The 24,110-nt window shown below is 42.8% G+C and overlaps 1 protein-coding gene across 3 annotated transcripts in view; it reads left to right on the top strand.

Annotated features, from left to right (window-relative positions):
• Positions 1–420: 420 nt before the first annotated feature.
• LOC118401978 (voltage-dependent R-type calcium channel subunit alpha-1E-like) overlaps positions 421–24,110 on the top strand; it is an 80,559-nt gene continuing 56,869 nt past the window's right edge. For 2 of the 3 annotated variants that reach the window (XM_052476795.1, XM_052476796.1), the window contains exons 1-5: positions 421–576; positions 3,181–3,658; positions 8,917–9,179; positions 11,004–11,110; positions 17,480–17,619. In XM_052476795.1, coding sequence (XP_052332755.1) covers positions 3,216–3,658; positions 8,917–9,179; positions 11,004–11,110; positions 17,480–17,619 — 953 coding nt within the window. In that variant the 5' untranslated portion in view covers positions 421–576; positions 3,181–3,215. Of the gene's footprint in view, positions 577–3,180; positions 3,659–8,212; positions 8,489–8,916; positions 9,180–11,003; positions 11,111–17,479; positions 17,620–24,110 lie in introns of those variants that run through there. The other variant, XM_052476797.1, reaches the window with a different exon arrangement.

Consider the following 24,110-nt stretch of genomic DNA (forward strand, 5'->3'; position numbering starts at 1 on the left):
AATGTTCATATTCAGTTCCTTAGGCCGAGAGCAGTTTTGACTCAAGTTATTATTGATGGATTAATTAACATCCACTCCAGAAGGATGTCCAAGCCATTCATTGCATGATGCTTAAAAAAAAGTATTTGCCAAATAAATTAAATCAGGTGTGACATCAGGCATTTTCAATGGTGCATGGTTCACAATAAAAATGAATTAAGATGATCAATTAATACATATACTAGTTTGTATAGAACATGGGCATACGGTACTTGATCTAACACTGACTGATTCCCTGCACAGAGTAATGATTATTGGGATGATTTCCATGCATAACCAACCCCTTTCCCTCCCTTCCTTCTCCAGGCAGCCTGTGTAGCCTACATTCATCTCAGCTAGACTCCTTGGCTCCCAGCCTCTCTCCTGGATTTAGCTGCACAGCACTAATCATCATCACTCAAGGAATTCACGCGAATTCGTTTTAATCATAATCTCAGACAATTTGAGGAATACAAGGAGAATAAGACGAATTTCTTGTCATTTTGATGGCAGGTGCCCTGGTAACTGATAGTATGAAGAAGGGGACGTCACTTCAAGGTAAATGTTGTTTTTACAGATGAATATTTTACAGATGAGTTAATTGGTGTTTTCCCCAACGATCCATTACAGTATTCCCTAGAGCCCATAGTTACATGTTTCTAGTCGTTTATTTGGTGCTCTGATTATACTGTAATGCGCTTAATTGCTTGTTCTCGTTAATATGCTGTGTTCATGAAAACATCCTATTATTCCACATATACCTGTTGGAAGGTCGGTTTTTTATTATATTTTATTTCATCGATTCGCCGGCGACCAATGTTTGACACGCACAAATTAGTCGAAAGGTGGTATAACTTGGCAGATCTTGTTGCAAACAATTCCAGTACGCACTAAGTGTGGCGCAAGGAAACAACCATGGACATATTTGCAAATTAAAAAGGACACAGAATCTCAATGGAGTGGTTAACTTTATAATGAAGATTGAAAAGCATGTGAACGTTCTGATATTATATTATATATCACGAATGTTATTATGTGTTAGGCTGTGTTTTATTCATTCGCAGCTACAAATGTAATAACAGTACAAACAAAGAAAGAAACAAGGAAATAACAGTTAGCTAGCTGAAGGAAAACCTCTATTCTATTCTAGCTACCCCACGCGGTCCTAATAAGTTGTTTTGTTATTGCTACTATGACATATTTCATATGGCATAATTAAAAGTAATACTAATGACGAGCTCATCTATATCTTCAACATAATAAAAGTCCAGACTGATATGATTTACATCATGTTGGTTCAAGTGTGTTGCTTATATGATGCTATGTACTATGAGGCCAAGGTCCAGTTTCAGTTATGGCAACACACAAAGCACAATAGAATACAATGCATTGGTCTTTCTCAGTGTACTGCCTGTCACTGGCTGTCCCTCTACAGTAACCTAGGTTAGGGCAGAGGCAGCTCTGCAGTCATGTCTCCTGTGGCTGTACAGGTCTGAAGAGCTGCCGATGAGTGACTCACTCTCTCTCCTCTCTCTGTGCCTCAGCTCTCCCACACTCCAGAATGCTCCTTTCAGCTTCTGCTCAGTGGAAACGGCCTTGTCTCTTCTCTGTCTCAGATGGTGTCGCAGCTAACCGCTGTTCTGTTCTGCCATTGCTAACATACAGTAGTTGAATAGCCCCATAGAACAACAGCGTGAGGAAAGCAGCCAGGGTTCTCATGTGAGGTCCATTGGAGCAATGGGTTTGATAATGGTGTGATGAACCCCTGGCATTTACGTTATCATCTAATTCTTTAGTCATATTCAGGGCATTTTAATATAGTCCGTTGGGTAGATTTGTTCATGTAATCAAATTGCAACCTGGGAAGGTGAGGTTAGAGAGGATCAGATCATTTTTTTACTCAATATAAATAAATGTTGTCCTACTGGTACTTTGTAACTAAGGCAGTCAGTTTTCAGCATCCCCATTTTGGAGATGGTATTGTGTTTCCAAGAAACAAAAGTCTGAAGAGAAAGCTTGGTTTTCCATCTATCATTCTCCCTATTTCCCGTTGCAAGTGCTTGGTTCGTTTGGTACATATGAGTTATTAGTGGTTCACCTCACGCAAACAGCTGTTAAAGCTAAAAGAAAATGGCACTGCATCAGGGAAGGTCACTTTGCTTTTCTTTTCATCCATTTGTGTGAAATGGCAAGATACACCCAATTACTCAGCAGTAAAATATCAATAGAGCCGTACGCCTTCACAAGGACCAGATGTTTAACCCCTTTTATTTGGCAACATCATCATCACTAGAAGGAACAGACCTACGGTCAGATAGAGATGACTCTGGTATGTGCCTACATCGGACGAAAGGTTAAAGGTTAAAAGAGGGAGGCTTGAGGCAGGTGGACTTACTGCCTGAGAGAAGCAAATCTTTTTTCAAAAACTGTAGTCACAAGATAAGACTGAACAGTGGATTAATCAGATTGTTATTAGCTTCAGGTTATCAGATTGACTTACAGAAAACAAATATTTTTTCTAGGACTTGGCACAGAAAAATATTATCAGTATACATATTTGCAACTCATCGGTAGCTGCAGTCCAATTACTAAAATACCCTCATGGGTGGAATGTTATTAATATGTTTCATAATTTCATAATTAATATATATTAAAAAATAAAAAATCATGCAGAAAATCCAGTGTTTCTATGTTAAACGGTTATAAAGTCTAATATTGGGATGCAAACTCAAAATGTAATACATTAAAACTCCATATCTTACATGGTACAGGTGTCTTCTTTGTTTTAAGACCATAACCATGTGTGTGAGGTGTAGACTTGTGTTTCAAAGTATATTTGTTTAAAGCTACCAAGAAACACTCTGTGTGACCCTGACTTAGCCCACTGCAGTAAAAGGTTAGATGGAATCCACAGTAGGGAGAAACAGCGCCACTGGCTGCCCCACCACCATTGTTATTGTTTTTGTTGCTGAGCTGAGCAACAGTACATATAGTACACAACAGTACTCTTCTATGGTGCGTGCAATGATGTCAGAGGGAAAAAAATTGTGTTTGTTGTTTGCAATAACTTCTATGCTGTTGTAATCACAAATGGAAGTGTCTGTTTCACCATTAGCGATTTGAGATTGAATCTATTCTCTCTCTCTATTTATCTTTCCCTAGCGCTATGTTGATCCCAGCAGCCCTCCTATCCAGAGATGCTCACCAGCTCAGACAAATCTCTATCTCTGATGCCCGACCACTGTGCCCCAGCGGGTTTGACTTCCGGGCCCAAAGGCAGCACATCCAGTAGGGGGATGCACGGCACCCGCTCCTCCCTCTCTCTCCCTGAGCCAGAGCCATGGCGCCGGACCCCCAGCCCAGGCACCACCCGTCAAGGGGGCCTTGTCCAGGAGTCCCGCTCCTGCTCCTTGCAGGTTCCCCACTCCGGCCTGGAGACCCTGGATCTACCCCCGCGTGCGGCCAGCTTCGATGTCCCTTACAGGGTGGAAGAGGCAGGGTCGGACACAGGCTCAGGGTCTGTGAGCCCCTGTAGTATGCAGAGGAGACGAGGTGGCATCGTGGATCAGAGAGATGTGATCAGGGCCCACGAGTCACACAAGATGCAGAGCACACCACAGGCCCGCAGGAAAGACTGGGAGTAAGTACACAGGATGGAGGGGTTCTCTCTTCACATCTCTGTCCTGTGTCAAGATTAAAAGAAGCAGGGGGAAAGAAATGTACAGAATGTATCCAGGGATAGAATGGATACAATAACTTACAGGAATGCACAGAATAATCAGCCTACACTACGTTGGTTGAAGTGTGGCAGATTCTCATGTTATGCTGTGATAACAAGACAGAATTGCCAAAGTGGTCAATGTGCTCACCTCATCTGGCTGCAAGTTTATTGGGCTGTACAGTGTCCCTTCAGACCTGTCTGACTGGCTATACAAATCTCTAGGTTGAATCTGATGCTGTGTTACAATATTATTGGTGGTTGGGTTCTATCTACTGTATGTGTTGCTTGCTTGTGGAACTTTGAGCTCTGGAGCTCTGATTACCTCCTTAGCATCACTCAACTGTGGAGTGCCACTCCATCACGGTAACCCCACCCCCACTCTCCCCCCACATCCCCCAGCACATCTTCTTTATCATACAGTACATACAGCACATTCTGGTATATACTGTGTTCTCTGGTTGTAAGTCTCTCTAATGCTTTCTCTCTCTCTCTCATGCTTCCTCTCTCTCAATTTCTCTCATTCTCTCTCATTCTCTCTTTTCCACACTCTCTCTCTCACTCTGTCATACACACTTACGTAATTACTCTTTTGTATCCCTACTACACTCGCACACTCTCTCTCGCTTCGCATCCCCCCACCGCCCCCTCACTCATTCATCATATACAGCCAAACATAATTGGGAGACTTGTTTATTTCTGGTTGCAACCCAATGTTCCAATGTGCAACATTCAACGCAATGGGTCAACTCAGTCTTGCATTATGGTATCTATCAGGTTTGGAATCATTTTAAAAAATCAGTCTGGGAATCACTGTGAATTCACCTCAACAACAGTTTTTACATGTCAATATTATATTCACTTTTGAACTCATACAATTATTCCCACGCATTCCCCCTCTAGTGTCTGTGCAGTAGAATGTCTGTCAGGAAGGCCAGACATAAGGGTTTATCTTAGTGTAGTGTGCATATCTGACCATTAGAGGATGCCACAGAATCAAACAAAGCATACCGTGGAAAATCAAATAGATAGTGGCGATGATAATGGAAAGAGAAGTTCTTGTTCTTCCCAGATGTACATAAAAGAGTTTGGGTATTTGCTAAATATAAATGGTGGCTGTTGTAAATATTCACAATTAACATCCAAAGAGCAGTAGAGATGATTAATTCAAAGTATAAAATATACAAAAAAGTATCTTACAAAAGGCAACAAATAACTTTTAATGAAATAAGAGCGTGTGTCTGAAGATGATACATTTTTGAAGTGACATCTATTATCTATACTGTACAGGATAAGGATTACTGTAGGAGACATAAACAAGATTTAACATGATCAGAATGCAACGTTTATTGAGAGGATGGGGTGTGGTGTACAGTTAGGTTATTAATAATATGTCTGTTTATATAAGCTTCAGTTATTGGAAGGACCAGATCGACATAACTCAGGAATAGAGAGTGTCTGTTGCTAGGTAACGGAGATAAAGAAAAACGCTAAAGCCACTCCAATCAGCGTTGGTCGGGGTGAAATCCTCTGTCGACAATTACATAAACGCTCTTCTGAGTTCTGCCGATAAGTACACCCATTAATGTTTTAACTCGTGGTGCATGTCTGCTGCATACATTTCTCCCCCTTCCAAAGGAATATGTTTCAAAAGGACTGTGCTTATTTATGAGAATATCCTCCTCCTGAGTGTTGTGAAGAGGTAAATACATCGTGAGTTTTTCCTCCATGTCTAGAGACACAAGAGATGGCACCGGAACTGCTCTTCTCCTCTTTGTATCTCCAACACAGAAAGTCCTTCTGAAACACATAATAGTGGAGATGTAGTGCAGATTTGGACCACACATACTATATCCCGTTACCCCACCAGTACAGACTGTAGGTCATTCTGTGGTTCCTGATGATGTCAACTATGCTAACCCTTCTGATGCTTTGTATTATGAAGTGACATCTGAAGGCATGAGGATGATGATGATGAATGCATGATTAAGCTATCAATACTGGGTAGTAATCACTTCCATGTGGACTCAATCTGGAAACAAACTGTGTGAATCAATGTGTTTCTTTGTGCAACTTTGATGGTTAGATATTGGAATAGTTGTTGAATTCAACCGTATGTATCCTATTAAATTACTAGATGGGCTATTTCATAAATCTTCAAAGTTCCAGAATGGGCTGAAAATGGCAGCTATGTATATTGGTCAGGGAGAAATCGAAACCAATCTAATTGGAATGAATGGCAGTAGAGGTATAATCCTTATTTTACTTATGCAGGAAAATAAAAGTAAGATGTGATATATATCAGACATTGTCTAATATAATTATTGCCAACCTAAAATATTGTTATATAATTATAAATACAGTTTATATGGCTTTATTCAAATTTTCTGTAAAATTGCCTCTAAAATATATGTAAACAGACCATAATTGTCTTCATGTTTGTTTTCTTGAAAAAATGTGAGTGCTATTATATGATACAATATCAGTACTTGTTGCATTTACAACTTGTCTAAGTTCTATCATCAGCTGATTTGAGCCAGTGTATGGCTGTGTATTGACTGCATTGTTTGAATGGGATGTTGGCATATTGGCAGTTACTTAAAACATTTAAAAACAGTTACTTAAAACAATCATTCCTCTAAGACTGTCTGGCTAGCTAGCTAACAAACATACAGTGCAGATACATTCTTCAAATTCATTACTTTGCACAATAATCTTATCACAGCACTGGCAAACCATGGTTTACCAGCTCCCTGACCAAAATGGCTGACCTTTAGCCCATCATAAGAAGGTTAATGTCCATTCTAGTATTCTAATTCTATGCTACCAACATATGAGCAGCACTCATAGTCATTCATTTAACCTATTTTACTAGAGTGAAATATTATTTGAAGGCTGTATTGACCCCTCGGTTTATCTAGAGGGACTGAAACCTTGACATGGTTGAGTTGAGCTGAGTTGCCCTGAGCTGAGTTGCCTTGGGGGAGAAACCGATTTCTGTAGGAAGTGGTTGCTCTATTGTGCAACATGGCTTTTGTTGGCTAAAGGAAAAGAACATAGCAGAAATTCAAGAGAGCTGTGTCGCTATGGAAACAACTGCTAAGAGAGAGAAAAACTAATTTCATGTTCATAGAAATGGACAAATATTTTAGGCCCACCTCTTAGGGTCTTTTCTGGTGCTTTATGTAATGGATGTTTAAGCAAAAATGTCTACATATGACTTTATGTACTGTAGTACTATTGTCTCTCTCTTTCTATTTTCTATTTCTCTGTTTCTCTCTCACTCCCCCACCTCCCCCCTCCTTCTAAAGTATCTACACATATACCCATAGAGATAGAGGGAGGGATGGGGCTGGGGGATTGGGATGAAGTGCTGGTCATTTTTAAGACCCATTACCACATCTCCCTCCATCCCCATTGGGAAGGGAAGAACAGCGGCAGATGGAATGAGAGAGCCCCGTGTTGCCAAATTAGGTCTCCATCACACTCTGAATTAGTGTGAAAGCCCCTGCTTTCTTCTCCTCTCTCTCCCACATAAAGGGGGGCAGCTCCTCAAGATCTATTTCACGATCTATTTTTATTTCAGACATTATATTCCAATATTAGCACAATGACCTGGATTGGTTAAATGTTTTTAATATTAGCCTACAAGTCTGTCTTCATTAATAAACATACTGTATCTCAATGCTCTCACTGTGTAGCTTAAAGCTAATATATAACATTTAAGGTGGACACATGGAAATCTGTTCATAACACCAGAGGAAACTTAAATTGGCCATTAAGTTATTATCAGACTTCTTTGTGTGATAAGGTGTACCTTTCAATTGGGGAGGTTTTCAGTAGTTTTCTTGGTTCCAATAAGTTCTCTTTGTCTCAAGTCTTTGTTTTAGTGTTATGATGGTGGCTCTACATAAACATAGTGCTGATAGTGTGTTCACTCATGCAAGGACTGTGACCTAGTGGTACCAAGGACACAGGTCATGCTTTGCAAGACATGTTTGTTTAAATGCATTGCAGAGAAATGGGCCTATTTGTGTGGGCAGATTGTTTGTCACCTTATTTTCTAGCTGTATTTTACTATAACATAATGCTAACACTTAGGATCACTAATGTGTTCCTTTACTTTCAAAGGTGATTTTACCCCCCTCTAACCCCACCCCCTTAGGAATTCTGGTTCTTGTTTTAAATGTAGAACTTAAAAGGGAATGTGAATGGTGTGGATAATGGAGATAGAATGCATATATAGTGTCCATATGTATTTTTGGAAACTGGCAATTTTGACAAAATGTCAGTGTTCAACACTGAAATATATATTGCCATGGAAACGGAAGTATGATTTTTCTATCTCATGACAATTCTCATTCAGATGTACAGTATGTTGAAAATTGCTATAGGCTACTGAAAGACGTGGGAGGGGTTGCGCAAGTGTGCGGGAGCTCGCGCTCACTCTGCTTCGTGGTCATTTGGAGGCAGGTAAACACATTGAAAGATAATCGTTCGTGGATCAAACCAGTATTCAAGCGCCAAATGTTTCTCTCTGCAGAAACAATTACATGTGTCATTGTTAAACGGATAAAAGAGTTCGAAAATGTTTTAGACGATACAAATTGGTCGCTTCGGAAAGTTACCAAGATCTATTTTGACTGGATGAGAGGAGATGCGTAAAGTTTTTGGAGACGAGGATACATGTCCCGTGGACTCCATTGTCTAACGAAGATCAACTGGGTTTAGGCTAAATATGCATTCTATAGTGTACGTTACTGAATGTATATGTTTTTAGAAAGTTTTAAGTGAAAAGTCGGTGAATGTTGTTCATGTTCCGAGTTTATCCAGTGATGCGTTTTATGTTGAAACTGGCCTGGAGCGTGACTGACCATCACCGTTCACTCGGCCGGACAGATGGGGTGATCTAGATGGAAATATTTTACAATCCGTGTAATCGAATCGTTATACATTATTAGTATGAAAACTCAACAGGAAATGTACATTTTGTAGTTCACTTCAGCATGGAACGACATTGCATGTAACTTTTTTTTTTGGGGGGGGGGACTCTTTGCGCCTCATCAGGTCGGCTGTCAGTGGATATTTTATTACTCTACCAACAAATTTGCTTTTTAATTTGTTTTGATATCCAAGGCAACAGCATATAGCAAGTTTTATCCTCGTTTTTCCCTCCATAGAATGGCTCGGTTTGGAGATGAGGTTCAGATGACGATGGATTCCCGAGACTCCGGGGACCCGGAGCGCGGGGAGGACGGCGGGGACACGGCTTCAGGTACAGGGTCAGGGACGCTAAAACAAACCAAAGCGGCGAGGGCGCGCACCATGGCTCTCTACAACCCTATACCCCACCGGCAGAACTGCCTCACTGTCAACAGGTCGCTCTTCATATTCGCCGAGGACAATTTAATTCGGAAAACCGCCAAGAGGATCATAGAATGGCCATATCCTTCCTTATACTATACATACTCACTCACACGTTATCACAGCACTCAAGATTTGTTTAGTGTTGTCCGTCCATTGTCAAAAAGTATTGCTAACTGCTACTTTGACTGTAGTGCATATCAGCACAATGGACAGCGCCCCTATCTATATTATAATGGCTGTCCTCAGTCGTCACTTTTAATTGAGTTCTTTAGATTTGATTGGACTGTTATAGTAAGCCTTCAGTTTGTTCTTCTTTTTTATTTTCTTCATTTTTTGAGGTACATTTGTCTATTGGTCAGTCTATTAGTCAGAAATACATGTTTTTGTTGTTGCCTTTTTCTATGCTAAATCTATCAATATCCACCAAAGACCACAGAGAGCTGAGTTTTGTCATGCTTATACTTACGGTATAATGCTTATACCAATACTTTATTGTGCTCTACAGATAATGTATTGATTCCATAATGCAATACACTGCTCGTTAGAGATGTATCATCATACTCAAACATTGTGCCACTCTGCTGCTTCCAGTTATTTAACCACCATCCCAGTTGTTGTGTGGGTGTACAACCAGAGTGGTCAAGACAAGCTGAACACAGATGGTTGGAGGTATTTTTTGTATATTTTATAAATATATATATTTTTTACCTTTATTTTTATAGGTTTACAGGGAGTCATGCCGAGTGTGAGTGTGAGACTGTCTTTGGTTTCTGCACTTGATTGAGCTTGTGTGAAGCAATGTAACTAATAGAAAAGTCCCAAAAGTGCAAGTCCCGCCCACCTGGCACTTCCAGGCAGGTTCAATCAAACTTATTTTAAAGAATACAATACTTTTTGAACCCAGGTCTAGTTGTTGGTGGTGAATATTAATTCAAGTGGCTGTGAATGACTAATGGGAGTCAAGGCTCTGGAGGGTATTCTTTATTGAGGAGTATAATTTTGTTGAGGAGTATTATTTTGTTGTGGAGTATTATTTTGTTGTGGAGTATTATTTTCTTATTTAGATGGGCTATTTTTAACTAGTTTGAGTCGTGCCGACATGATGTAGACTCATCAATGTGATTCACAGTAGCTCCCAGAGGCCCCCGCCACAGCCCTCCTCAGTGAGTTAATGACACCATTTTCACTCAAGGCTAGAAATTAATAATGAAGGAGAAAGTGTCTCATGTGGAGCCTCTTACGATAGACAAGACAAACACAGTCTCTCATGCACACACACACACACACACACACACACACACACACACGCACGCACGCACGCACGCACGCACGCACGCACACACACACACACACACACACACACACACACACACACACACACACACACACACACACACACACACACACACACACACACACACACACTAACAGAGTGATGCAGCATCAAAGCTGTGGGTATCACAGTTTACATATAACAGGTCCCTCGAAGTGTTGCCCTGTGGGAAAGAGGCTCTCAGGCCAAAGTGACTTTTGAACACACTCAGATAAATGTTACTGTAAAATGTTGTTGCCATGGATACTGCATTAGCTCTGACTGCTTTTGATGCCAGTCTCTATTTGAACCATTCCATTGTCCATCCATCCGTCATCTGATTATCCATCCATACAATTCTAATTTAACTGTAACTACCAACATCCACAGCCATTCTGTATAACCTGAGTATAGCAAACATTAGGAACACCTTCCCAATATTGAGTTGCAATGTTTTGTATACTCAGTGTCTATATAATAGTTTCCATTCCAATATAATCAGCATTGTCATTATCATTGGTTGTCACGATTGTCTTGAACTGTATATAATAATGTAAAAAAGCTCTGTCCTTAACCTTGTGGCCCTTACACCGTTTGAGTGGGTGATCCTGGCGACCATCACGGCCAACTGCATCGTCCTGGCCCTGGAGCAACATCTTCCTGGGGAGGACAAGACCCCCATGGCCAAAAGACTGGTGAGACCACAGGCCTTGATCGTTTAATATTAGGCATTTAGGCTGCATCTCAAATAGTACCCTACTCACTATATAGTGTTGTAACTTAAATGGGTTACAGCGTTTACAGTTTATTCATAGCCACACAGAATCATTTATTATTACAGTTTACAAGTGAGGTCTATGTATTTTATTGCAATACATATGACAGAACTATTTACACCTTTCTGTTGTATTGGTTGAAAACTGCAAGTACCATAATGTCTTGAGGCAGTAAGTGAGAACAAGATGTTTTGTACAGTCTGAAGTGGTCAAATGTATGAAACGTGGACGATTCAATTCACTCAAAGAACCTTTCATCGCATAACTAAAAAGGTACAGTTGAAGTTGTAAGTTTACATACACTTTTGTTGGAGTCATTATTGTTTTTCAACCACTCCACAAATTTCTTATTAACTAACTATAGTTTTGACGTCGGTTTTGAAGTCGGTTAGGAAAATTACTTTGTGCATGTCACAAGTAATTTTTCCAACAATTGTTTACAGACGGATTATTTCACTTATAATTCACTGTATCACAATTCCAGTGGGTCAGTTTACATACACTAAGTTGTCTGTGCCTTTAAACAGCTTGGAACATTCCATATAATTATGTCATGGCTTTAGAAGCTTCTAATAGGCTAATTGACATCATTTATTTGAGTCAATTGGAGGTGTACCTGTGGATGTATTTCAAGGCCTACCTTCAAACTCAGTGCCTCTGCTTGACATCATGGGAAAATCAAAAGAAATCAGCCAAGACCTGAAAAAAAAAAAAAATTGTAGACCTCCACAAGTCTGGTTCATCCTTGGGAGCAATTTCCAAATGCCTGAACCACGTTCATCTGTACAAACAATAGTACACAAGTATAAACACCAGGGGACCACGCAGCCGTCATACCGCTCAGGAAGTCTCCTAGAGCTGAATGTACTTTGGTGCGAAAAGTGCAAATCAATCCCAGAACAACAGTAAAGGACCTTGTGAAGATGCTGGAGGAAACGGGTACAAAAGTATCCATATCCACAGTAAAAACGAGTCCTATATCAACATAACCTGAAAGGCTGCTCAGCAAGGAGGAAGCCACTGCTCCAAAACCCCCATAAAAAAACCCAGACTACGGTTTGCAGCTGCACATGGGGACATAGATCGTACTTTTTGGAGAAATATCCTCTGGTTTATGAAACAAAAGTAGAACTGTTTGGCCAGAATGACCATCATTATGTTTGGAGGAAAAAGGGGGAGGCTTGCAAGCCGAAGAACACCATCCCAACCGTGAATCATGGGGGTGGCAGCATCATGTTGTTGGGGTGCTTTGCGGCATGAGGGACTGGTTCACTTCACAAAATAGATGGCATCAGGAAAATGATGTGGATATATTGAAGCCACATCTCAAGACATCAGTTAGGAAGTTAAAGCTTGGTCGCAAATGGGTCTTCCAAATGGACAATGACCCCAAGCATACAGTCGTGGCCAAAGATTATGAGAATGACACAAATATTAATTTTCACAAAGTCTGCTGCCTCAGTTTGTATGGTGGCAATTTGCATATACTCCAGAATGTTATGAAGAGTGATCAGATGAATTGCAATTCATTGCAAAGTCCCTCTTTGCCATGCAAATGAACTGAATCCCCAAAAAACAATCCCCAAAAAATGATCTCCAGCCCTGCCACAAAAGGACCAGCTGACATCATGTCAGTGATTCTCTCGTTAACACAAGTGTGAGTGTTGACGAGGACAAGGCTGGAGATCACTCTGTCATGCTGATTGAGTTGGAATAACAGACTGGAAGCTTCAAAAGGAGGGTGGTGCTTGGAATCATTGTTCTTCCTCTGTCAATCATGGTTACTTGCAAGGAAACACGTGCAGTCATCCTTGCTTTGCACAAAATGGGCTTCATAGGCAAGGATATTGCAGCCAGTAAGATTGCATTCAACCATTTATCGGATCATCAAGAACATCAAGGAGAGCGGTTCAGTTGTTGTGAAGAAGGCTTCAGGGCGCCCAAGAAAGTCCAGCAAGCGCCAGGATCGTCTCCTGAAGTTGATTCAGCTGTGGGATCGGGGGGACACCACTACAGAGCTTGCTCGGAAATGGCAGCAAGCAGGTGTGAGTGCATCTGCACGCACAGTTAGGCGAAGACTTTTGGAGGATAGCCTGGTATCGAGAAGGACAGCAAAGAAACCACTTCTCTCCAGGAAAAACATTGGGGACAGACTGATATTCTGCAAAAGGTACAGGGATTGGACTGCTGAGGACTGGGGTTTCTCTAATTGTTTGGGGCATACGGAAAAATACTTGTCCGGAGAAGACAAGGTGATTGCTACCATCAGTCCTTTGCCATGTCAACAGTAAAGCATCCTGAGACCATTCATGTGTGGGGTTGCTTCTCAGCCAAGGGAGTGGGCTCACTCACAATTTTGCCTAAGAACACAGCCATGAATAAAGAATGGTACCAACACATCCTCCGAGAGCAACTTCTCCCAACCATCCAGGAACCGTTTGCTGACGAACAATGCCTTTTCCAGCATGATGGAGCACCTTGCTGTAAGGCAGAAGTGATAACTAAGTGGCTCGGGGAACTAAACATTGATATTTTGGGTCCATGGACAGGAAACTCCCCAGACCTTAATCCCATTGAGAACTTGTGGTCAATCCTCAAGAGGTGGGTGGACAAACAAAACCCCACAAATTCTGACGAAATCCAAGCATTGATTATGCAAGAATGGGCTGCCATCAGTCAGGATGTGGCCCAGAAGTTAATTGATAGCATGCCAGGGCGGATTGCAGAGGTCTTGAAAAAGAAGGGTCAACACTGCAAATATTGACTCTTTGCATCAACTTCATGTAATTGTCAATAAAAGCCTTTGACACTTATGAAATGCTTGTAATTATACTTCAGTATTCCATAGTAACATCTGACAAAGAAATCTAAAGACACTGAAGCAGCAAACTTTGTGAAAATTAATATTTGTGTCATTCTCAAAACTTTTGGCCACGACTGTACTTCCAAAGTTGTGGCAAATTGGCTTAAGGATATCAAAGTCAAGGTATTAGAGTGGCCATCACAAAGCCCTGACCTCAATCATATAGAAAATGTGTGGGAAGATCTGAAAAAGCGTGTGCGAGCAAGGAGGCTGTCACGCTCGCTATCCTCAAACTCCCTGTCATAAATCGACCAAAGTGCAGCGTGCATGTAGTTCCATATCTTTCAATGAAAGTGAAACCGAAACAATCAAAAAAACAAACCGGTAAACAGCAAAGAACGTGACCCAACCGAGGTGCACACACACACACACGGAGAAATAATGACCCACCCAAATCACACCCGTACCAAACCAAAATAGAGACATAAAACACTCTCTACGGTCAGGGCGTGACTGAGACCTAACAACCTGACTTAGTTACACCAGCTCTGTCAGGAGGAATGGGACAAAATTCACCCAACTTATTGTGGGAAGCTTGTGGAAGGCTACCCAAAACGTTTGACCCAAGTTAAACAATTTAAAGGCACTGCTACCAAATACTAATTGAGTGTATGTAAACTTCTGACCCACTGGGAATGTGATGAAAGAAATTAAAGCTGAAATAAATCATTCTCTCTACTATTATTCTGACATTTCACATTCTTATAATAAAGTGGTGATCCTAACTGACTTAAGACAGGGAATTTTTACTAGGATTAAATGTCAGGAATTGTGAAAAACTGAGTTTAAATGTACTTGGCTAAGGTGTACACACACATATATATATATATATATTGGGAATAGGGATCCATTTGGGATGCACATTACTTTACAGTAAACAATATCCATCCATTGCACTATTGGTTAGAGCCTGTAAGTAAGCATTTCACTGTTGTATTCGGCACACGTGACAAATACACTTTGATTAGATTTGAACAATATACCTAGCAACCCATTTCCAGGTTAACAAGTCTAATTGCCATTCGGACCTATGGTTTCTGGGTTTTTTAGGTTTACATTTTTTTTTAAATGTTGGCTGTGATATGCCGCGTTCACTTGCTATCAGAAACTCGGAACCTAACTTAGAGTTTTTTTTGATGGCTTTGGTATTTTCACAAGTATGTGGTACATTTTCACAACTCTTAGTACAAAAACTCCAAACTAGTCACACAGCCAATCTTTCACTCAAAACCTGTCATTTTTGTTTAACCAGGCAAGTCAGTTAAGAACAAATTCTTATTTACAATGACAACCTACCCCGGCCAAACCCGGACGACACTGGGCCAATTGTGCACCGCCCTATGGGACTCCTAATCACGGCCAGATGTGATACAGTCTGGATTCAAAAGCAGGGACTGTAGTGACGCCTCTTGCACTAAGATGCAGTGCCTTAGACCGCTGTGACACTCGGGAGCCTTTTAGATTGTAAAAATCTCTCACCACACAACCATTGATTGAAAATATCTTTAATGTGAAATGTAATGAGAACATTCGTTTAATCACCAAAACACAACATAATGATCTTTTACAATTTTTAATACTTTTAACTACAAGTTAATCCAATAGCAAACAATGCAAGATATACGTTTCAAATCACCCTTAGAAGTATAAATGACAGTAGATTACACAGATTTCACATTAGGCAATACACTTACATTAGCCAACAAAATTGACAGAAAATTGGCCGAAGAGGTTCCACCCACGGCGCCGAGTTCTGGCCAGGTTGAAGCCCGCTTCATCAACAAAGATTTACCCGTGATGGTTCACAGCAGGATCAAGCACCAACACCCTCGAAAAATATATTTTGGCAAGTTATTTTTACAGAGTAGTTCCAATATGATATTGTGAAGTAGCATGTGCATCAAATAGTAACAGTAATGCAGTATATAGTGCTGTACCAGAACATACTCAGCCTGCAGTTTTTTCACCAGGTCGTTGTTTCTCTCCAAAGGCACCCGGTAAATATGTTTCATAGATACCTGGTGCCTCTTCTAAAGGAGGGAGATTGTTGGTAGGCTGATGAATGCCACATTGGCAAAGGTGTCATCGTTCTCCTCAATGTTCTGCTTTTTTTTCAGCCAGCAGTGTGTCATTGTCATTCCTGGCCCTCGCCATTTCCACCACTGTCCACTCCTGCTGGTCGGTCAGCACACTGCCACGGCCACCACCACGGGCTCTTCTGTCAATTCTGAGGGTAGAACAGAGTATACTGTCAATAGATCATACCTTAAGAATACCAACATGTTTTGGTAATTTACATGCATTACTATATTTCATTTACTGTACATGTAAAGGTAAAGCATAGTGAATATCCTGCAGACTTGCCAGTTTTCTTGGCGAAATGTTCTCTTGATCGAATTGACAGTTGATCTTTTCAGATTGAGGTGAACTAATCTGTCAGCCTCTGCCATGGTAAGGCCTCTGTTTACCACATCGTCAACGACGATGGCCATGACTTCATTAGACACAGCAGTTCCCTGCCGCCTGCCTCCCTCTCTCTGATGTCCACCTCATTGATGTGGCCCATGCCCACCTCTCTGACGGGCCCCTTGTCCACGAGCTCTTTGATTTCTTCCTCCCCCTTTCTGTCTATCCTGCTCCATGTTTACACACACCCTTTTGCATGGTGACCAAGGTGGTGACCACTATGTAAAATCAATTCAAAATAACGAGTAGTCATTGTGTGTGGTTATCATGTATCATACATGTCATTTAGATGTTTCTACTTTACAAACAAACACATTTTATTTCTGTAGTTCTCAAAATCCATATATAGTAGACAAACCAGTTTAAAATCTATAGGTTTACCAAACGGTTAAATGATTAACCACAGTTGGATTAAGTGATGGTCAAATGTATTTAAACGAATGAGAGGAGAATCATATGAAAAGTATTGTGACCATCGCATTGTGAAAGGCAACGACTTTATATGAAAGGTATTTCTGGATGAAACACTCATTTGTTTAGGTGAAAAAGTTACTGTGGGATGTTGTGTGTTGTACTTCGTTAATTGAAAATGTGCTTAAAGTTTTGAAAAAAACCCGCCTTTTTGATGATCTGTTTTGAGTTTTGTACCAAGAGTTGTGAAATTGTACCACATACTTGTGAAAATAGTACCAAAGCGATAAATAAACCTGTATTTGCATAGAGCTTCCGATTGGTTTATTATGATACTTCCCAAGTGGGTAACTCAGGATCATCTTTTTACAACGGGTTAGCAAGTCGGAAATGTCAGAGTTTCCTAGTTCAGACTAGCACTTGAACACTGCATTAAGCTACACATTCTCATGGGTGCATACCCTCACAAACATACCTGTGTAAATGTACAATATGGTTTGTTTTCCATTGATGTTCTAATGCATCCATACTGTATCTTCACCCTACAGGAGTGTACTGAGCCTTACTTCATTGGGATCTTCTGTTTTGAGTTTGGCATCAAGCTTGTGGCCCTGGGTTTTGTGTTCCATAAAGGCTCCTACCTGAGGAATGGATGGAATATCATGGACTTCATCGTGGTGGTCAGCGGGTGAGTTACAACTAGTGAAAGGTAGATTGCTATGCATTTATGTGGGACATTTGGACTAGAAGCTCTGGCACACTTACGATGGACAAAAATCACTTGTTTATTTTGTGCCAATGTGTTGGCCTCAAGGCCTTAGTCGGAACATTTTCTTGGAGCTCAGCTGGTGAGGGACAGCACGGGCCTCTTACGTCTCCTCTGCGTGACCATCAAACCTGTGGCCATGTGTCCACAGTGGTTTTTCCTTGTGGACCCTTTTGCAAACACATCCATATGGATCTTATCTTCTGCAGTTAGGCAGTTACTATTAATGATTGGTTAGATAGCAGTTCATCATTACAAAAAGGTGCTTATGCATAACAAGGTGAAGTGTGTGCTTCCCCTGTACAGTGTGGCTATGCAGCCAGCAGATAGGTGGGTGGATAAGTGGATTGGCTGTCGTGTCGAAAACCTGTTTAGTTTTGCCCCCCAGGGCCTCTGTGAATGACATGTAAATGTAGTGAGAAAGAGAGAGAGAGAGCATAGAGAGAGAGAGAGATTGGGTTCATTTCTGCTTTATGTTTATCTAACACTTTACTTCTTCCTAATGCTCTAAGTCAAAATTTTTGGCATCCATATTTGGTATTTTCTGTTGTATGTCGGGAAGCAGCATACAGCATACAGTACACAGGGAAGATGGCTGTTGGCATGTTGACGTCACAGCTCACCCCAACGCCCACGTCTCTCTCTCTCTCTCTCCACTTTCTCTCGCTGAATGCACTTACATAAAAGGACCTGCATCACGCTGACACATCGTTTAGGACCCAAACTCAACAGCTGTTCTATCACCATTTAGTAGATACCCATCGCAAACTGTCTAAAAAACATGGAAGAATCTGAAACAGCCTCTTGGTGCAAAATATTACAGTTACTCAATCATAATAATCAGTGGGGGGTCTCGGCAGGTCAGAGAGACCACTCCATGTCTGTACTGTCTCTGGATTCAAGTGTTACGAGGACAGGCAAACTGTCTGGCATGGTCACATACTGTAGTTTATAGAGGGGTTCGTATAGTGCATCCTTTTGTCTGAGCCAGTAATGAGTCAAAGAGAAAACATCCACGCTGTAATCTTATTGTGTCATGAGTAGTCATCTGTGTGTGTCTGTGTGTGTATGAGAGAGAGAGAGTTTTTAATACGCTCTGCCTGTGGGGGCCTCTAGCTCAGGTCAGGACCTGGGTGAATCAGAGCTGTTTCAGTTCCATGCGTCATCCCCTGACAAGTGTCACTATTTCAAATGAGAGATGTGTCATGCTTTTTCCTGCTACTCAGTGCTACTCATGTTCAGTATATTGCATGCTGCGCACTGCATATTATTGTGAGCGTGGTGGATAAAATACTGAATTGTTATACTTGAGTAAAAGTAAAGATACCTTAATAGAAAAGGACTCAGGTACACAAGCAGTTAAGAGCAATGAGCCAGTAACTGAAAGGTTGGTGGTTTCAGCTACTGAGCTGTGAATAATCTGTCGATGTGCCCTTGAGCAAGGCACTTAACCCTAATTGCTCCTGTAAATCGCTCTGGATTTGATCATCTGCTACAGTGCATTCAGAAAGTATTCAGATCCCTTCTCCTTTTCCACATTTTGTTACATTACAGCCTTATTCTAAAATGCATTCAATAAAAAACATCCTCATCAATCTTCACACAATACCCCCTAATGACAAAGCGAAAACAGTTTTTAGGACATTTTTGCACATTGATCTCAGCCTGTTTCCACTGATCATCCTTGAAATGTTTCTACAACTTGATTGGAGTCCACCTGTGTTAAATTCTGTTGATTGGACATGATTTGGAAAGGCACACACCTGTCTATATAAGGTCCCACAGTTGACAGTGCATGTCAGAGCAAAAACCAAGCCATGAGGTTGAAGGAATTATCCGTAGAGCTCCGAGACAGGATTTTGTCGAGGCACAGATCTGGGGAAGGGTACCAAAACATTTCTGCAGCATTGAAGGTCCTCAAGAACAGTGGCCTCCATCATTCTTAAATGAAAGAAGTTTGGAACCACCAAGTCTGTTGCTAGAGCTAGCTGCCCAGAGAAACTCTGACAGAGCTCCAGAGTTCTTCTGTGGAGATGGGAGAACCTGCCAGAAGGACAACCATCTCTGTAGCACTCCACCAATCATGCCTTTATTCTAGAGTGTCCAGACGGAAGCCACTCCTCAGTAAAAGGCACATGACTGCCCACTTGGAGTTTGCCAAATAGCACCTAAAGGTCTCAGACCATGAGAGATTCTCTGGTCTGATGAAACCAAGATTGAACTCTTTGGCCTGAATGCCAAGCGTCACGTCTGGAGGAAACCTGGCACCATCCCTAAGGTGAAGCAAGGTGGTGGCAGCATCATGCTGTGGGGATGTTTTTCAGCAGCAGGGACTGGGAGACTAGTCAGGATTAAAGGAAAGATGAACGGAGAAAAGTACAGAGAGATCCTTGATGAAAACCTGCTCCAGAGTGCACAGGACCTCAGACTGGGGCTAAGGTTCACCTTCCAACAGGACAATGACCCTAAACACACAGCTAAGACAACGCAGGAGTGGCTTCAGGACAAGTCTCTGAATGCCAGACCCCGGACTTGAACCTGATCGAACATCTCTGTAGAGACCTGAAAATAGGTGTGCAGCGACGCTCCCCATCCAACCTGACAGAGCTTGAGAGGATCTGCAGACAAGAATGAGAGAAACTTCCCAAATACAACTGTGCCAAGCTTGTAGCGTCATACCCAAGAAGACTCGAGGCTGTAATCACTGCCAAAGGTGCTTCAACAAAGTACTGAGTAAAGGGTCCGAATACTTATGTAAATGTGGTATGTCAGTTTGAGATTTTTTATAAATTTGCTTAAATTTCTAAAAAACAGTTTTTGCTCTGTCATTATGGGGTATTGTGTTTAGATTGATGAGAAACAATTAACTATTAATTTAATCAATGTTGGAATAAGGCTGTAACGTAACAAAATGTGGAAAAAGTCAAGCGGTCTGAATACTTTTCAAGTGCACGCTAAATGACTAAAATATGAAAGTCACCCAGTAAAATACTACTTGACTAAAATGATATGGTTTTAAATGTACTTAAGTACAGTGGTAGAAAAGTCACTCAATAGTCATACTTGACTAAAATTAAATAATATTCATAAAATTTCTTATAGGAAACCAGACAGTCAGTTGTTCGTTTGTTTACTGTGAAATATGTATCTGGTCAAACACATATTTTTCCCAATAATTTTTCTCCAAAAGTTCCAAAAGAACTTATGTGACATACTTTCTGGTGGAAGGCATGTCCCCCCCCTTCTCCCCTCCCCTCCCCTCCCCTCCGCCATCTAGGAAGTAAGTCAGACATAAGAGGAACAGCACACATGTCACGGCGGTGGCCGATGGGAAATGAAACAAGGCCAGTGGGCCAGTAGCTAGCGGCTTTCATTCCGTCTGAAATTAATGAAATTGTTGGAGCCTCATCTACAGGGACTCAGAGCTCAATTAAGAATTCTTCATTTTTATGAGGAGAGTGTGTAGAAAAACCCAGATTTACTGGGATTCTGAACATGTTCAATTACAGTAACTCCCCCGGCAACAAGTTTGGTACCGGTGGATTGGATGTCGTTGATTAGGGTAGACTTGTATGCCAGGTGAATTGTATTTCATATGTCAGTACTCCAATTATGTATTAGTAGAACTGGATAGCTACAGTATATTATGCACTTATACAGTACTATGTATGTTTAGGAGTTTTCTGTTTCATGGATTTGAACATGCAACCCTTTAGTCACAAGTCCATTTCTCTCCATGTCTCTACCCTCTTTGCCACACTGCATCCCATTGTACTACTGACCAATCAATGTAGTACTCATCAATCAATCAATCAATCAATCAATCAATCAATCAATGGTGCATCATTGAGTTATGTTCTCACGCTCTTTTGCTTCTGACCCCTCTCTCTCTCTACTGTATGTGTCAGACCAGCTCATCATCCCTGCTCCCCTCACCCCTCTCTCTCTCTACTCTATGTGTCAGACCAGCTCATCACCCCTGCTCCCCTCACCCCCCTCTCTCTCTACTCTATGTGTCAGACCAGCTCATCACCCCTGCTCCCCTCACCCCCCTCTCTCTCTACTCTATGTGTCAGACCAGCTCATCACCCCTGCTCCCCTCACCCCCCTCTCTCTCTACTCTATGTGTCAGACCAGCTCATCACCCCTGCTCCCCTCACCCCTCTCTCTCTCTACTCTATGTGTCAGACCAGCTCATCACCCCTGCTCCCCTCACCCCTCTCTCTCTCTACTCTATGTGTCAGACCAGCTCATCACCCCTGCTCCCCTCACCCCTCTCTCTCTCTACTCTATGTGTCAGACCAGCTCATCACCCCTGCTCCCCTCACCCCTCTCTCTCTCTACTCTATGTGTCAGACCAGCTCATCACCCCTGCTCCCCTCACCCCCCTCTCTCTCTACTCTATGTGTCAGACCAGCTCATCATCCCTGCTCCCCTCACCCCTCTCTCTCTCTACTCTATGTGTCAGACCAGCTCATCACCCCTGCTCCCCTCACCCCTCTCTCTCTCTACTCTATGTGTCAGACCAGCTCATCACCCCTGCTCCCCTCACCCCTCTCTCTCTCTACTCTATGTGTCAGACCAGCTCATCACCCCTGCTCCCCTCACCCCTCTCTCTCTCTACTCTATGTGTCAGACCAGCTCATCACCCCTGCTCCCCTCACCCCTCTCTCTCTCTACTCTATGTGTCAGACCAGCTCATCACCCCTGCTCCCCTCACCCCTCTCTCTCTCTACTCTATGTGTCAGACCAGCTCATCACCCCTGCTCCCCTCACCCCTCTCTCTCTCTACTCTATGTGTCAGACCAGCTCATCACCCCTGCTCCCCTCACCCCTCTCTCTCTCTACTCTATGTGTCAGACCAGCTCATCACCCCTGCTCCCCTCACCCCCCTCTCTCTACTCTATGTGTCAGACCAGCTCATCACCCCTGCTCCCCTCACCCCTCTCTCTCTACTCTATGTGTCAGACCAGCTCATCACCCCTGCTCCCCTCACCCCTCTCTCTCTCTACTCTATGTGTCAGACCAGCTCATCACCCCTGCTCCCCTCACCCCTCTCTCTCTCTACTCTATGTGTCAGACCAGCTCATCACCCCTGCTCCCCTCACCCCTCTCTCTCTCTACTCTATGTGTCAGACCAGCTCATCACCCCTGCTCCCCTCACCCCCTCTCTCTCTACTCTATGTGTCAGACCAGCTCATCACCCTGCTCCCCTCACCCCCTCTCTCTCTACTCTATGTGTCAGACCAGCTCATCACCCCCTGCTCCCCTCAGACCAGCTCTCACCCTGCTCTCTCTCTCTCTCTACTGTATGTGTCAGACCAGCTCATCGTCCCTGCTCCCCTCACCCCTCTCTCTCTCTACTGTATGTGTCAGACCAGCTCATCACCCCTGCTCCCCTCACCCCCCTCTCTCTACTCTATGTGTCAGACCAGCTCATCACCCCTGCTCCCCTCACCTCTCTCTCTCTACTGTATGTGTCAGACCAGCTCATCACCCCTGCTCCCCTCACCCCTCTCTCTCTCTACTGTATGTGTCAGAGCAGCTCATCATCCCTGCTCCCCTCACCCCTCTCTCTCTCTCTACTGTATGTGTCAGACCAGCTCATCATCCCTGCTCCCCTCACCCCTCTCTCTCTCTCTACTGTATGTGTCAGACCAGCTCATCATCCCTGCTCCCCTCGCCCCTCTCTCTCTCTCTACTGTATGTGTCAGACCAGCTCATCATCCCTGCTCCCCTCACCCCTCTCTCTCTCTACTGTATGTGTCAGAGCAGCTCATCATCCCTGCTCCCCTCACCCCCCTCTCTCTCTACTCTATGTGTCAGAGCAGCTCATCATCCCTGCTCCCCTCACCCCTCTCTCTCTCTACTGTATGTGTCAGAGCAGCTCATCATCCCTGCTCCCCTCACCCCCCTCTCTCTCTACTCTATGTGTCAGAGCAGCTCATCATCCCTGCTCCCCTCACCCCTCTCTCTCTCTACTGTATGTGTCAGAGTAGCTCATCATCCCTGCTCCCCTCACCCCCCTCTCTCTCTACTCTATGTGTCAGAGCAGCTCATCACCCCTGCTCCCCTCACCCCTCTCTCTCTCTACTGTATGTGTCAGAGCAGCTCATCATCCCTGCTCCCCTCACCCCTCTCTCTCTCTCTCTCTACTGTATGTGTCAGACCAGCTCATCACCCCTGCTCCCCTCACCCCTCTCTCTCTCTACTGTATGTGTCAGAGCAGTTCATCATCCCTGCTCCCCTCACCCCTCTCTCTCTCTACTCTATGTGTCAGAGCAGCTCATCATCCCTGCTCCCCTCACCTCTCTCTCTCTCTCTCTCTCTCTCTACTGTATGTGTCAGACCAGCTCATCACCCCTGCTCCCCTCACCCCTCTCTCTCTCTACTGTATGTGTCAGAGCAGCTCA

The sequence above is a fragment of the Oncorhynchus keta genome, chromosome 23, assembly GCF_023373465.1.
Source record: "Oncorhynchus keta strain PuntledgeMale-10-30-2019 chromosome 23, Oket_V2, whole genome shotgun sequence".
Classification (NCBI taxonomy): domain Eukaryota; kingdom Metazoa; phylum Chordata; class Actinopteri; order Salmoniformes; family Salmonidae; genus Oncorhynchus; species Oncorhynchus keta.